Source organism: Phascolarctos cinereus, unplaced genomic scaffold, assembly GCF_003287225.1.
Source record: "Phascolarctos cinereus isolate Bilbo 61053 unplaced genomic scaffold, phaCin_HiC Scaffold_1;HRSCAF=81, whole genome shotgun sequence".
NCBI classification, from domain to species: Eukaryota; Metazoa; Chordata; class Mammalia; order Diprotodontia; family Phascolarctidae; genus Phascolarctos; species Phascolarctos cinereus.
The window spans coordinates 208,079,780-208,096,482 of NW_027555514.1; the positions used below are offsets into that span (position 1 = coordinate 208,079,780).

General features: G+C 39.2%; 1 protein-coding gene across 1 annotated transcript in view; it reads left to right on the forward strand.

The window, feature by feature from the left end:
- The first annotated feature begins 1,632 nt into the window (after positions 1-1,632).
- LOC110203169 (bone morphogenetic protein receptor type-1B-like) overlaps positions 1,633-16,703 on the forward strand; it is a 42,068-nt gene continuing 26,997 nt past the window's right edge. Inside the window, exons 1-4 of the mRNA XM_020979648.1 lie at positions 1,633-1,728; positions 2,855-2,939; positions 12,166-12,262; positions 13,863-14,001. Coding sequence (XP_020835307.1) covers positions 1,633-1,728; positions 2,855-2,939; positions 12,166-12,262; positions 13,863-14,001 — 417 coding nt within the window. The remainder of the gene's footprint in view (positions 1,729-2,854; positions 2,940-12,165; positions 12,263-13,862; positions 14,002-16,703) is intronic.

Sequence of the window (16,703 nt, forward strand, 5' to 3'; positions counted from 1 at the left end):
GTACAGACAGACTGTCACTTCATTTCAATACCAACCAATATTAGATTAGCTTTTGGGGTCTGTCCTATCTTAATAATGGTTTGTATGAAGCTTGCAGTCCACTAAAATGCCTATATCTTCTTCAGAAAAAAAAATTATATCTAAGCCTGCCTCTCTTATCTTGTATTTTTGAACCTTAATAAGATTTTATATGTATTCATATTAAATTTCATCAAATTAGATTCTGCCTAACATTCTAGCCTATTTAAATCTTAATTTTGAATGCTGACTCCATCATCCATGGTTAGCTATCCCTCCTAACTTTGTGGCATGTCCTCAACACCCTTATCCAAGGCATTCATTAAAAAATGTTAAAAAGAACAGGACAAAGTTAAGATTCTGGGGGGCCTCCAGCAGAGAGCTCTACCAAAGACTTTCTCCCAAGGTTACATTACCTTCCCTTATGCAGGGCCATTTGACCAGTTCCATATCTACCCCACTGTCAAGTAGCCCATATCTATCCATCTGGTCACAAGAAGAGCATGAGGGACTTGCTTAAGTGCTTCCCTAAAATGTAGGTAAAACTCGATCAATTGTATTCTCTTGATCTACCAGCCTAGTAATTCTACCAGAAAAGGACATGAAGTCATCCGTCCTAACCTGTCCTTAATAAAACCATGCTGGCTCTTTGTGATCAATGCTGCTTTTTCTGGATGGCCATTAACTGTTCTCTAATGATACATCCTAGAATTTTACCTAAAATTGAATTCAAATAAATTGGCAAATAGTTTGCAGACTTCATTCTTCCCTTTTTTGGAAAATTAAGACATCTGTCCTTTTTTAGTACTGTGGAACCTCTACTGTTCTCCAAGGTCCTTTAAAGAATCCTGACTGTAGCTCAGCACTCTCCTTCAGCAATTGTCTCAGGACCTGGGATTTGGCTTACTGAGGCCTGGTGACGTGAACATGAGTGTTCAGTCTTTTCAGTCATGTCTGACTCTCTGTGACCTCATTTAGGGTTTTCTTGGTAAAGATACTGGAGTAGTTTGCCATTTCCTTCTCCAGCTCATTTTACAGGTGAGGAAACTGAGGCAAACAAAGTTAAGTGACTTGCCCAGAGTCCCCCAACTGGTAAGTGTTTGAGGTCACATTTGACCTCAAGAAGGTGATTCTCCCTGACTTCCGGCCTGTCACCCTATCTACTGTGCCACCTAGCTGCCAGAGCACTCATATATGGTGTAGTAAAAACAACAAATGCTTATTGACTGACTGAAATAGGTAGCTCTATATATGTATGATCCTGTGTGTGTGTACATATGTGTGTGTTGGGTGTGGAGGATGGAATTTGTAGCCTGTGATTCACAAACTTTTACTTCTTATAATTTCCAAAATAAATGTGTAAAGGAAGAAGTCAATCAGCATGCACCATTTCTACCTAGTGCTAGGGACCATCGCAGGTACAGGGAATACAAAGCCAATAAATATTTCCATCTTAAATAGGGAGACAATACATACAAACAGGTATAAACAGAATAGATACAAGGTAATCGGCAAGGGTGGGGAGAAGGGTTATCAGGGAGGTCAGGGAAGTAGAAGTTTCATCCATAAGGTGTATTTAAGTGGAACTTTGAAATAAACTAGGCCTTCTAAGAGATGGATATAAGAAGGGACTACATTCCAGACATGGAAGACAGTCAATGCAAAGGCATGGGCATTGGAAATAGCATCACATCGGCTGGCTGCATAATGGTAAGGGTACTTTGGACAGACTGCAGTGGGTGTGTGTGAAAGTGAGTAACATGGAATGAAAGTAGAAAGGTGGGTTGGAACTAGGTTGTGAAGAGCTTTCCATGCCAGAGGAGTATATGTTTGATGCTTGAAGTAACAAAATGGAGTTTATTTAGTGTCAGAGTAACACGGAAAGGTCTGTGCAAAGCAGGGAAAGAAAATCATTTTGCCAACTGTATAGAGGATAAATTAATGTGGAGAGAAACTAGAGGCATGGAGACCAATTCACAGACTGTTGCAATAGTCCGGGCAAGAGGTGATAGGAGCCTGAATCAAAGCAACAGTTATGTGAATGGAAAGAAAAATACAGATTTAAGAGATGCAGAGGTAGAAACAACACTTTTTTGGTAACTCATAGGACATGCAAGGTGTCATATTTTTATTTTAAATCTGTAACCCAGGGAACAGGATTCCTTGTCCCTGAGGCTCTTAGCTCCCAAAGACCAGGTCCAATCCTAGGGATTGACTGAAGATTTGGCTTGATGCTGCCACTGAGGTTGCTTCAGGAAGTATGGATTAATGGCATAGCTCCTGTCTAGGTTTCCCAAAGGTGGGTAGCAGGATTCACAGCTCCAGTATAAGCATTTAAGGAAACGATATGGGTATCAGATCTGGGACAATCTGTTTCATAGAAAATGCAAGTGACCATAAACAGACAGAGAACACAGAAATCACTGAAAATAGCTAATCAACACTCCTTATACGTATGTTCCAGAAGGGAACTGAACTTGGAGGTTCCTTTTGACATTCTTGTGGATCTCTAATCCTCCAATAGGGTCCAACAAAGTCTTTTCTAGAGTTTTAGTGTCACCTTATATTTTAGAATCTTCCCAGAAGGCCAAGAACAAATAGCCTCCTACCATTTGGAACTATAGTGTCTCAACAAAAACTCATTGGCTTTGCTTTCCAAGTAGATACTACTAAGGAAATACGCAGGCTTTCACCCATGTCTTCTTTCTCTGAAGAGCAAACTGCATGAACAATTCTTTTTTTATCTTTAGAAGTTTTGCTGCCCATAATCTCAAACTTTGGAATTCCCAAACTTGGAAATTCTCAAACATAATGAACTTCTCCCTCTCATCCCCAGCCCCCAGATCCAGTCTGCTTTGCTTCACAACTTGGTCTGTCTTCTGCACAGATGGAGGCAAAAAGAAAATTCAAGGAACAAGTTGGTCAGTCAGTTTGGTTTTACAGCTCACAGAGAGTGGTAACCCCTTTGACAAAAGTTCATCGCTCTGAGTCCCAGTCAGCTAATCACTACAATTTTCCCTGGGTCCCTTCAGCAAGACTTCATTGGGCATTGCCACACTCATATAGGCAGGTGGCCTATACTCCCAAAGGTTAATGCCCTACAATCTCATCAAGCTGATTGAGCAACTGATAAAATTGATCAGGGAATTCATCCAATTGATCTTCTGTATTTGTATTCGATTTAAGCTGTCATCGTTTTAGCCAAACCCAATCTTACACATCTGAACTGATTTTACTTGACTGGACAAATAAATCACCATCTGCACTCTAATCTATCACAAATGCATTCAGAATGTATTTACTAGTTCTACTTCCTTTAATCCATCTCATTTTCCCTTAACTTCCTTCATCTTGGTCAAGGAAGGTGATCTAATTATATCTCTTATTAAATGTTGTACTGTGTTGGCTTCTGGCTCTTTCAGTGCCCTTGCCAATTGAAAATGATTGACATTAGTAATAACTCTTAGTGGCTACTCCCTAGACTGTCACAGCATGTGGAGATGACCCAGAGATAACCATCCAATGTTTTCAGACCTGTAAAGAAGCACAAATATACCCATATTCCTAGCAGCAATAAGAACATGTTCTCTGTTGATTTGAAATAAATGTAAAAGCTGATAACACTGTAATAAAATAATAATGACAGCCTCAAATCATTTATCATTGAGCAATCACACCCTTGTCACCTGTATGATCTATGCTATAAAGCTTAAACCAATGAATGGCTTGAGGAGAAAGATTCTGGGTAATTTTAATCTGGGAGCTGTGATCTCATTTTTTTTTTGTTAGGGTTAAAGTTATTATAAGAGATGAAGATGTTAGAGAGTGTATCAAAAGAAAAACAAAGCTAATTTTTGAACTCTGCCCACCATGCTCTTGTATACTGGAACCCATGACTTCTTTCAAACAAAGTACATGTGAAGAAATGAAAAAAACTATTAGCAGACTCCTGTGTGACATTACAGACTCTAAGATGAATGCCCCCTTTGCAAAAAAAAAAAAAAAGCATAACAGAGCTTGGAATCAATGGCGACACACCTTTTGCTTATAATATAGCACTATCTTGCTGCCATTGAGGATGATTATATCTGTAGACTTGGGGTTGGGGGAGGGTCAGAAAGGAAGGGGCCACGCAGAGAAAATAGACTAGAAACTGCTAGAATTTCAGTGAATTGTGACTGTTGCACTCTGGAGGGGTCCACGCCCAGAGGATGCTGCCCACTAAGGAACTGCACGCATTTTTAACACATGCATTGAGCATACTTGTATTACTGCCGTCAGCACACATGTTTCAAGAGCCTCATGGCACATTCTGTTCAAATTCTATGTCCTCAGAATAAAATCATTGCCATGGAAATCTGTACCATATGCAGATGTACTTGTGCAAAGGACTGTGGAGGTACATGTTCCCATGGCAACGTTTTATTCAAAGGCTGAAGAGCCTCCACTAAATGTGTCAGGACATATTATTACCCAGCAGGAGATACAGGTGGGATTGATGAAGTTCAATATTTGCTGAACTAACAATTATAAACATAGCTCTAAAAAATGAGTTGAAAAATCATTTCTATGGATAGTTTGTATAAACAGGGTTCAGAGTTCTCCCTCCCCCAGCTTTGCCTTTTTCACCAGCATTCCATTCTCTTCCACTGTGCGTCTCTCCCCCTCAAACCGCTAAGCACAGAAACCATTTCTCCAAGTGCTCTCCAATTTTCAAAATGTCTGACAGTTTTATATACAAGATGTTTTTAAGAAAACCTAAGCATTCTCCTCTTTTTCTATTTAGGATCTTATTGAAATAGTGTTGGATTCTGATGAGTGTGTATGTATACACATACAGATATAAACACACACACACACACACACACATATATATAGATATACATAATTTTTGTACAATCATTTTAAAAATAAAATAAAGATGTTTCTTAATAAAATATCAAAGCTTAATTGTCAATAAAAAATATCAACAGAAGTGAAAATATCAAGGGGGCACTATGTGCAAATGGTTTTCTTTTACAAAACAGAATTATATAAATATATTACTAAACAAACATATAAAGAGAGCAGGAATAATTGGGAAGTAATCTAATCATCTATGCTTGATGAAATTGATGAAATTAAGAACTCAGACTTCCAGAATAAAATGATAAGCATCCTACAAAAGAATGAACAGAGCTAATTATTCACTTCAGCAAGCAGCAAAAAAAAAAAAATCAAAATCACATGAATCTCCTTGAACAAAATGTACCAGATAGGGTATCTATGATCACTGTCAAATCTAAGGACCTGAAACATCTGCACATATTTATAGATAAAAACATTCAAATTAAGAAATACTATTTCACATAAAAATATTTGAAAAGCTAAAAATCATTCTTTCAAGTAATGTGGCCAGCTAGAACAATAAAAAGAAGGTACAATGGTGAAGATGAAAATCACAATAGTTTTTCTGAGCACTACTTTTAAAGATTTGTAATCTATAATTATTTCATGTCATCTCTAACATTCTAAAGTTTTATATAAGGCTGAATTTGGTCATTAACAAATATAGATATTACTTGCTTTCTGAAATTTTTTAGAGAGAAAGTATGCATAAATAAAATTTCAGGAAATCAAATCATATCTGTTCACTAAATGACATTTTTTTGGTGAGACATTTAGTTTCCTCATTTTAAATTATGTTTAATGAATATTGGCACCTAATATGTTAGTTTTGAAATTATCCTCTGGGAGGATCTCAGCTACTCTCAAATAGAGTTACCAACTGACCAGAATTTTCTTTCCTTGACCTATATTTTTTTTTCACAGAAGCTCATTGCCAGTAAGGATCTATGACTGATTGGAAGCAAAATAATATTATGACATAGTAGTAGTACTTAAGTAATATACCAACCATGATGGAGATTAAGGTGGGGAGAGGGGCGGTGATGCAGGGAGCTCTTACTAATGTTCTCTGTTGCAGCCTGTTTTGGTTTTGGTTTGTTTTAGTCACGATTTGTTAATCCTATTGTCATAGGGGAGCTTGCCATATAAAGGAAAATCAAAGAATCCACTTTAGGATGGTTATTATAATTCATTATGATGAGTGGTTCTTCACTGGTGTAGTCTGTAAGCATGTTTTCCTTAAAGGAAGGGGGCACACTTTCATCCTCTATATTTTCAACTCTAGCTTGATTTTGCCATCTGCATTTCATTGCAAATCTCATGGTTTCTCAAAGGTACTATTTTCTAGAAATTCAAAAGTCACTAGTATGGTCTAGGTCCTCAGATTCAGCTTCTAAATGTCCATTCTAATAAATGACTTTTCTCTATCGAAAGCACAAGGCAGAACCACTGCTCCTGATTTCTTAATGAATGTGTTCACTGTAATTGTTTTGGAGAGATAGTACAATGTTATTTTCCAAAAAGAGAGATTCTTTCCACTTGTTGAACACAATTCTCTCAAGGAACATGCTTGAATGTTGATTAGAAGACTGTCTTGGACATTGAGAAGATTGGGTGCAAATAAGCTGAATTTAGAGAAATTTTGAGGAAACGTGTACCTGTCTAAAAATGCAGAGGCAATGTATAGTTATCAAGGAAAATTTGACTGGGAGAAGACATGAGTTCTATTCCCTCTGCCACTAATCAGTTGCGAACTTGGGAAAGGAGGAAGAGGGGTCAGCATGATGAGATCCACTTTCCTTACCTAATGAAAGGTTTGACAAGCTAGATTATTTCTATTTCTATTATTCCTAGCTTTAATACATTATTATGTGAGGGTAACCCCAATTCCATAACAAATCATGTCCCTGAGACTTACAGCTATGTGATTATGTGTATTTAACTTCTGAGTCTCAGTTACCTTATATGGAAATTAATGGCTTCCAACCAGATAGCTTTTAAGGTCCCTTCTAGTTCTAAATCTATGTTTTGTGATTCTTTGTGGTTCTGCTTCATATTTTCACATAAATTTTCTTATAGATCTGACACACTTAAGGTTTTCCTCTTGTTCTCTTAATTTCTCAGGGGTGCCAAATATGCCACTACTTGGGCTATCTATATGTTGTCTTTCATTCTTGTTACTGACAATGAAATATTGTATGATTTTGTTTAATTTTCAGTCTGCAATCTCTTGACCTCAGCAGTTCCCAAAGTTCATTTAAGTGAAGTTGCTCTAAACCCAGCAAACTTACTCTTTTTTTTATCAAGGTGGAACTCCACAAATTTAAATGCAAAAATGCAACTAAGGTGTATCAGAAAAGAAAAATACAAATGGACCATTGTTTCATTTTTTAAAATTTAATTTTCTTAAAATAATAAAGATCTACTTTTTTCTCTTCTATCCCTACTCTATTGGGGGAAAAAAATGACAATAAAACCAAAACTCTTGTAACACATATGTGGTAGTGCAGCAAAAACAAATTCCCTCATTGGGCATATCCAAATACACACACATATGTCTCATTCTGTCAAGAGGTGGATACTATGCATCATCATTATAGAACATTTTAATGCTTCCAACAAACAGAAGAATATTTTGAAAGGCTGAGATAGTACTTTCTAAAGCTTGCTGAATTTAAATGGATAAGCTATAATACAGACTTGGCTTTGTTTGGCTTTTTTTCATGCCTACACAGTATGTTTCTGATCATCATCTATCTGTCTTTATTGAAGAACAAAGTGAAAACTATGACTTACCAGAGCGTGATCTCAAACTGATTACAGACTTGTAAAATCACATCAGCATCAACTGCCAAGGCCAAACCCTGAGGCACATCAGGGAAGGTTGGCTTTTGAAATACAGCACACAGGCACTTCCATTTAAGCCCAATGCAACTCCACTTAGACTTATTTCATTATTATCAGGGCATGTAAAGAGATGAGAGAAGCCTTATTCAAAACAGATTACTGTTTGATCCTTCAGAGGTTTCTGAGGAAATATGGATTGGAAGGAATGTAACCCTTAATGAATCAAACTACTAGCAGCAACAATGATATTTTTTAAAGCACCAAGTTGTTCATTGCATGCATTGAGTATATTGGAAAACTCTCTTTACGGTGTTAAACACAAAGGAAAAGCATTTACAAATGGAAATGGTCTTATTTTCTCAGAGGTATCACTATGCCACCACTAGGGATGCCTAGTCGTGGCCTTTCATTCTTATCATGCGATCATACAACAAGATTATGGTTTAATTTTGCATCATACAAACATTACAGGAAAAAGAGGCATTTTCTATCCAACTCACATCTCTTCCACAAGAGGCAGCTGCATGCTACTTGTAATGCAATTTTCTGTCTGTCTTTTAAAAAAGCCTCAAATTACCTGAATGAAGTCACATGTGAAGTCTGGTAACTTTGTTAAAAACCTGCACACACTCATGCTAAATAATTTCAATGACCAATTGAGTTCTGAGCTAAGAGATGAGAAAATGTAGTGAAAGTGGGAAGATGACAGCCAGCTGTGGGTGCAGAATGCCACATTCACTGCTTGTATGTGCAGTCCCTCTGTTGTTTGGTTTGGCTTACCTGTTTTGCTTCAACAAGTAAAAGGTTTGGTTTTTTTTCTTTGCAGGGGAAAGGGATATTCTCAGATATGACTCATATAAAAAGGCATCAACTCAAACTATGATTTAAATAAAGAAACAGGTGAACAAGAAAGAAGTTAAGGAGGTGAATATAATTTTAGGAAAGTTAGATTATGGTAGACTTCTGGAGAAAATTGAATGGGGACAGAAAGGCTTATACTATTTTTCTCAGCAGTAAATAGCACACACACAAAAATTGATCATGTACTACAGCATAAAACCTTCACAATCCAATGCAGAAACATTAAATGCATCCTTTTCAGATCTTGATGCAATAAAAATTATATGTAATAAAGGGCCATGGAAAGATAGACTAAAAATTAATTGGAAACGAAATAATCTAATCCTAAAGAATGAATCATAGAAACAATATCATTCAAGAGAATGACAATAATGAGACAACATACCAAAACTTATGGGATGCAGCGAAAGCAGCTCTTAGGGGAAGTTTTATATCTCTAAATGCTTACATGAGAGGGCCAGCTAGGTGGCTGGCTGGCAGGACGACCTTCCTGCTTGGCAGTTGCCTGGAGGGAAAGCATTGGACTAGTACTTTGCTTTTTGCTTTTTGCTTTCTGCTTTTCTGCTGGAATGGGTGATTGAGGGGGAGGTGGGCATGGAGGAGTAGCTCTGAATGGACTTGGAGGGTTTTGTGAGATGGAGGGCTAAAGGAGACCTTAGGGGTCATCTGGTCCAACCTGTTCATTTTGGAGAAAGTGAAAATGAGGACAAGAAGAGGGGAGGATCTCGACCAAGGGTACAGAGCCAGTAAGTACCTGAAGCAGGACGTGGGCCCAGGTTTGTCTTGCTTGACACCCTAGGTGGCTTCTATGTTGACATCTCTCCCCTTTGACATCCAAGTTTCATGGGCGGAAGATCCCTCAGAAAACACTCCCAAGAAACAGCTTCCTGCCTAAAGTGGGATTTGTGTAGGTCACCCAGAGAGTTACCAGGGCAAGGCAGAGCAAATATCACCCCTTTCCTGAATGGGTTTCTTCCCTTTCTGAAATGGGAGGGAAGGGAGGGGATGATCTTCAGTGGCTTCACTGCTAGCCCTGCTTGAATGTGTTCCTGGAAGTTGGCTATGATAAAAGCCTAGGCGAGGTCCCTCTTTCCTGCCCTCAGAAAACACCCAGTCTAGTGTGGGGGGAGAGGAGTCTCTGGGACATGGTGAACTTGATACAGGTTGGGCAAAGGAGGAAGGGCTAGGTGACAGGGGGATCCGGAACAGCGTGCTGCAGTTGGCCTTTCCAAGATGGGAAAGAGGGTGGAAAGTGATCACATAGCAAAGGTATCAATTGTAGGCTGAACAAAGGGACTTCTCTGGGCTAAATGAGGGTCCTGGAGGAGTCAGGGTGAAGACAGGAACCTGAATAACACCTTGAGCAAAGCTCATGTGCCCTTTCCTTTACCCACCTTAGCAGGTGTGTCAGGGTCTTCCCAGGAAGAGGGGTTCTTCCCCAGCTTGTTGAGATCATTCTCAAGGACAGCTCAGAGCTCATCTGCCTGATGCCAGAGGTGTGAAGGGGAAGAAGATGGGGCAAGCAACCAAATCAAATTGCCGGTGAAAATGATGCCACCAATACAAGGGTTCAGGAGTCCTGGAAGGCCTTTATCAAAAGCCTCAGGGGCTGGTCCCAGGCCACTGACAATCAGAGAAAAGAAAGCAGGGCCAAAAGAAATGTGGCTTACAGTAACAACTCCTCCAAGCTGAAGTATTCCTCTCTTTTAGTCATGATTGAAAGGGGGATGTGTATTGAAGAACGGGCCAGGGATCGATCTCTCTCTCTCTCTCTCTCTCTCTCTCTCTCTCTCTCTCTCTCTGTCTGTCTGTCTCACACCCACACACACACACAGATAGAGAGAGAGAGAGAGGGACAGGGACACACTCCACCCCAGTGCAATCATTTCAGGTGGAGTTTTAAGTGAGAGAAATCATTTGTAATTGGGTGGTGAAGAAACGGTGCTGTATAGTGTTGTGCCCAACAGTTGAATTACTTTCTAAGGAGAGAGATGGGATAGCCATGGGCAAAACAGATTGGGAACATAAACTCATTTGGGAAATCTCATGGCAAAAGTGGGTGAAAAATAGAGACTTTTCTTATGGATGAGTATTCATATTCTCTCAATGTTGAAACATATGAGTACTCACCTATTGTCTATAGTCGTATATATTTGTACTGATATTCTCTCTCTAGATTCCTGTATATGAATAGCCAGTCTCATCTATGTCTCTTTCTACAGCCATGCTCATATATCCTTTCTTTAGATCCACACACACACATATGTACTCCTTTGTTCTCTATTCATATATGGGAGCAATCATAAATGGAGAAGATATTCCTATTTATGTCCCTGTCTAACTCTCGTATTATGTATGATCGTACATACTTCTTTCTCCATTTATTGACACGCAAGCATGCATACATTCTCCATTTTCACAGAAAAAAGTACTCACATATTCCTTATCTTGACACACGGCACCATTGCCTTTGTCCTGGTTCTCCCCCGTACCTAGAAGGCTGTCCATTGTCACGTTGTCGTCTTAGAATCATTTGTCTTTCTCAAAACTTAATTCAAACATCACTTCCTACCTACACCCTATTCTTATGTCCTCAGATGGTTGTGCGCTCCCCACTTAAAGTTACCTAGTACTTATTTTATACGTTTTTTGCATGCATGTTTGTGTGGGAGGAGGTATCTCCTCCAATCAAATATTAGCTCCTCAAAGGCAGTGATTGTTTCATTTTTATGTTTGTATCTCACTATGTAGCACCATGTCTGCCACATTATGAGCCTTAGTAGATGCCTGTTGATAGTTAATGACTAATGTTGACCGTACTGTGGTCCTTTCTTGGTGTGGTGCCTTGGACTATGGTAGTGTATTACAGCCTTTATTCTTGGATTGTGTTTTCTGTGAATTTCTGGTACCTTCACTGCTGTTCTTTTATGTAGTTTGTAAGTACTCTCTACAGTCTAGAGTTTAGTGGATATCGTAGGCAATCTCCCCTGCCCCCCACCTCTGCCCAGTCCCTTTTCAGTTTGAAGCTTTTTCGGTTATGTTCTTGGTGATTAGAGACAGAAGCACCGACATTGCCAGAAGAAGCTGGATGTGAATGGCGTGGGGCTGGCTAGATAGAGTGGGTATGTATTCACTTGCATTCACTCACTCATTCACCCCAGTTAGGACATTTCACCCCCATGTCAGAGATACAAAACTGAAGGGATTAACTCCCCCAGGGACGAGGGGCAAAGGATTGGTTTTGCTACTTTTGAAATCAAACATTGAAAGACTTTTTAAAACTTGCAAAAAACCCATCTATTGTTTTCTTAATTTTTTGGCGAGGCAGTTGGGGTTAAGTGACTTGCCTAGGGCCACACAGCTAGTGAGTGTTATGTGTCTGAAGCTGGATTTGAACTCAGATCCTCTTGACCGCAAGGCCGGTGCTCTATCCACTGCGCCACCTAGTTGCCCCCAAACCCAAGTCTAGTAAGCAGTCTTTAGAGAGTGCTTGGCTTTGAACTTGAAGTTAAAGGTATCTCCATGCTATGACTCCATTTTCTTTTATTTTAGAATTTGCTGATGAATCCATACAGCATAAGGCCATACTGATATCTGTGACAGTCTGTAGCTTCCTTCTGATCCTTCTGATTCTGTTCTGGTTTTTCAGGTAAGTCTCCAACACGTAAGTAGAGCCCTTTTGTGTAGCAGGTGTCTTCTGAATGCCTATACTCTAGGTGTTTGGGTAAGGTCAGGTTTCATTTGCACATTTACTACCTGGGGCAAAATCCAGCTATTATACTTCATTTCTAGTTATAGCGAAGCTATTTTAAGTATATATTTTCTTTAAAAAACCTATTGCCATTTATTAATATCTGCCCCAATGGTAACATCAATGGAAGCTATAAGAACGTGTACAGTGGAAGATGTTGAAATTGCTTTGTTATCTTGTAAGTATTATTTCATGCAGGAAGGTTGAAATACCAGGCTTTTTGGGTAGAATAGCTTAGTCAATGAACTCAGCTTTTCTCATTGTAAGAAAAAGGTGAGATTTGTTCTCCCATGCCCCATGTATTTGAAGAATATTTTCGGAAAGTTTTGCTGATTATTAAAACATACATTTATAAGATAACAAAGTGATTTTTATTAGATGAGGCAGTAGATAACTTGTCAAGGCATTCTGTTGCTCCTACTACTTGCCTTCAACCTAACCCTCTTATTACGAACACCAGCCACTCTTGCTTTCTAAAAAATAAGAAATTACAATTCAAGTCATTTAATTCATGTCTTTATTAGGAATCAGAGAAAATTAAACTATAAGTAAAACATGTTTTTAAAGCTTAATTGCAGGTTTAATTGTCTTTTGTCCTTCTTCCCATTTTAAAATTTTCTGCCTTTGTATGTGTGGGGGACTAAGTGATGATTTAACAGTCTTCAGGTGCTTAACTGACAATTGAGGAAAAGAGATCAGACTTTCTTCACTAGGTCCCGGAGGTTAGAACTGGGAGCTATGAGCAGAAGATACAGTGAGGCCAATTTAGATTTCATAGAAGGAAAAGCTTTCTACTACTTATTTCCCCAACTGTCCCCAAATGGAATGGGTTTCCTTTGGAGATAGTGGTTGTACTTTAGAGGTTTTCAGGTGAAAGCTGCATCAGCGCTCATCCTGAGTATTAGAAAAGGGAATTCTTGTTTAGGCACCTATTGGACCAGATGGCGTTTCAGAAGGAAGGCATTTTGGAACATCAAAAACAGCACCAGCTGTGAAGTCACACGGCTTAAAATCAGTGCCTGTGACCCTGAGTCACATTTCGTTTCCCGGGGCCTCAGTTTGCTCATTTCTGAAAGGAATCTCTAGATCTCTATATGATCTCTTCTGTTACCCTCAGTATGAAAGTAAGGTATAAAACAAATGGATTGTTATAATACTGAATAGAGTACAAGCTTCCATAGAAGTCAGTGGTGTGCAGGAAGTGAGTTGCAAAGTTAGCAAAACATCTATTCTCTTTAGGAACGATTCTTTAGGTCACTGAGTAGAGACACTTTGAAGTCTGATCCTGAACTCTAGGAAAAGAGAAAAATGTGAATGATGGTGATTGGTTAAGAAATATAAAATTATTTCCTTTGGAATAATTATGACTCGTTGTATTGACTACTGTGAGTCAGTGATTTAAGCGCCAAAGTGAATGTGGTGAATCATCTTCTGTGCCATGTTTTCACCTGTTCCTGTACCTGGGTAACTAAGTAACGTTTCCTCTTTACACCTTTAGGTATACGAGACGAAAAGCAAGACATCATCACAGCATCAGACTGCACCAGGATGAGATTTACATTCCTCCAGAGGAACGCTTGAAAGATTTCATTGAACAGTCTCAGAACTCAGGAAGTAGATTAGGGCTTTCTCCACTGGTAGGAAGAGAATACTGTTAGAGTTGAAACCATAACCTCTGTAAAATGGCAAGAACCACCCGGTGTCTGTTTAGTAGGGAAGGCAGGAGGGCATTGGTCAGGGAAAGAATCCTCTTTGGTTAGAGAGACGGGAGCTCGGTTAGAGTCCTAACTGATAACCTCTTGAGTTAGAGGGTAATGTGATTGTTTGGTTTTTATTGCAAGGGTAGAATTACAATCCAGACTTTAGCCTCTTCTGATCATGAGCAGATTAGGAAGTATTACATGTGGAACCATATTCACCCTGGATTCACTAAGGCTTCCGTTACTTGCTTCTTGGCTATGTTTCCTACGTCCAAAGGATCACATGTAATTCTTCTCCAAGCATCACATTGGGATTGTTTCAGCCTCAAGACTCATATTTCAGAGTGAATTCCATATCTTTTCCCTTTAGGAGAGGGCTGATTTTCTGATGGTCATTGGTGCCAACCTTGGAGACTATATGTGGGGAATCCAAAGTACTTGCTTTAATGAGAGAAACACAGGAGAGATTCTTAGGGCTCACAGGGCAGGGAATGGGACAGGTTTAAAAGTAAAAAGTCTGCATCCTCCATGAAGCATGGAAGCTAGTGTTTTCCTGCCTTTTGCAGCAATGTGTAATTATTGGGGTCAGGCTTTTCTATCCTTAACTGGATTTCTCTCTTACCTTGTTGGGGTAGAGTAGCACACTACCAGGTCTTCACTTTATTCTGTTTAAATTGGATCTGTGATTTCATAGGTGCAGGTCAACATTTGCTGTGCAGCTAATAGTTTTTAAGAGCTACTTGAAGCACTGGGAGGTAAAGGGATGTGAGCAGGGTCACTCAGCCAGTGTGTGTCAAAGGCAGGGCTTGAACTCAGATTTTCATGCCCCAAGGCCAGCTATCTATGTGTTATACGATACCTCCTCTAGGTCTACTGCCTTATTAAATTTTAAAGTGTGTTAACCATTATTTAATTTTTTTACAATTCACTTTCATGTTTAAACATTGGGCCATTTGTCCTTTTGCCAGATGGCTCTAGAGAACACTTATTGGTTCCATCGGCTCATTTCTAGCCTGTAGCACCTATCGTTAGTCACGGTCCCCTCTGAGCTGCTCTAATCTTCTTTTCAAAATCTCTCACGTTCTCATTTGTCGTCTGCTGTAACTTAATAAGGATTGAAGCCTGTTCGCAGATGTTCTTGTGCCTGGAATGTAGCAACCTCATTTCCGTTTTTGATGGGATTACTTAACTAGTAATTGAGGAGAATGCTATGGATATACTTTAGTTAGGCTTTACCAGATTTTTTTTTTTTGTATTAGTTTCTCCTACTCTTGTTGTGAAGATCCGGGAATAAGGATTAGACATTACTTTCAGAACTATTAGGTACCAGGCACCATGCTGAAGATACAAATACGTAAAAAGAAAGATAGCCCTTTCCCTCAAGAAGCTTCTAATCTAATGAGGGAAAGACCTGACACAAAAGGAAGCTGAAAAGCAGGAGTGGAAAGATGTCCCATGCCCTTGGCAGTGTAGAGAAGTCCTAAAGTAGTGCAGCCAAGTGGGAAATGAAGAGATGTCTGTGCTGAGCCCTCTCCCTCCATGGAGGTTTTGGAGATCTAGGCTCCCTCCGCCTTCCAGTCAGAGGGGTAGAGGGTAGTGGTAGTGAGAATAGCCAGTTCTGAAAAAGTATTGGTGGACTGCAAGCTCAGTACTGATCAGCAGAGTCAGATGGGCCCCAAAAAAGGGCATTCGATCTCGTGCTGCATTAAGAAGTGCAGAGCTTCCAGGAAGAGGGTATTTGCAGTGCATCCCGACCTTGTCAAGGGGTCCTCTGTGTTTGGTTCCCCGTGCTTTATTCAGTGAGATATTTCACATTGTTTTCTAATTTTTCATTCTTTTGGATTTGTTCTACTGTGTCATGATTTCTCATAAAATCACTATCTTCCAATTGCTGTATTCTAATTTTCAAGGAAGTATTTTCTTCAGTGAGCTTTTGGACTTCCTTTTCCATTTGGCCAAATTTGCTTTTTAGGGCATTCTTCTCCTCATTGGCTTTTTGGACCTCTTTTGCCATTTGGGTTAGGCTATTGTTTTTTTAAAATTTTATTAATTTATTTTGATTTATCAACAATCACTTCCATATGCTTTTGAGTTGAAAATTTTTCTCCCCTTCTTCCCCCACCCTCCCCAAGATGGCACACAATCTGATATAGGCTTTACATTTACATACCCATTAAACATATTTTCACATTAGTGAAGTTGTAAGTAAAAATTAAAACCAATAGGAGGAACCATCAGAAAGATGAAACAAAACTCAACAGAAGGTAAAAATAAGTGATAGCGATTCGACTTCCATAGTTCTTTCTTTGGATGTGGACAGCATTTTCCATCCTGAGGCCTCTGGAGATGTCTTAGATCCTTGTAATGCTGAGAAGGGTTCAGTTTAACAATCTTAGTCATTGCATAACGTGGCTGTTATTGTGTACAAAGTCCTCTTGGTTCTGCTCACTTCACTCAGCATCAGACCATATAAGTCTTTCCAGGTTTTTCTGAAGTCAGCCTGTTCATCATTTCTTATAGCACAATAGTATTCCATTACATTCATATACCACAACTTGCTCAGCCATTCCCCAATTGATGGGCATCCTCTCAATTTCCAATTCTTTGCCACCACAAAAAGAGCTGCTATGAATATTTTT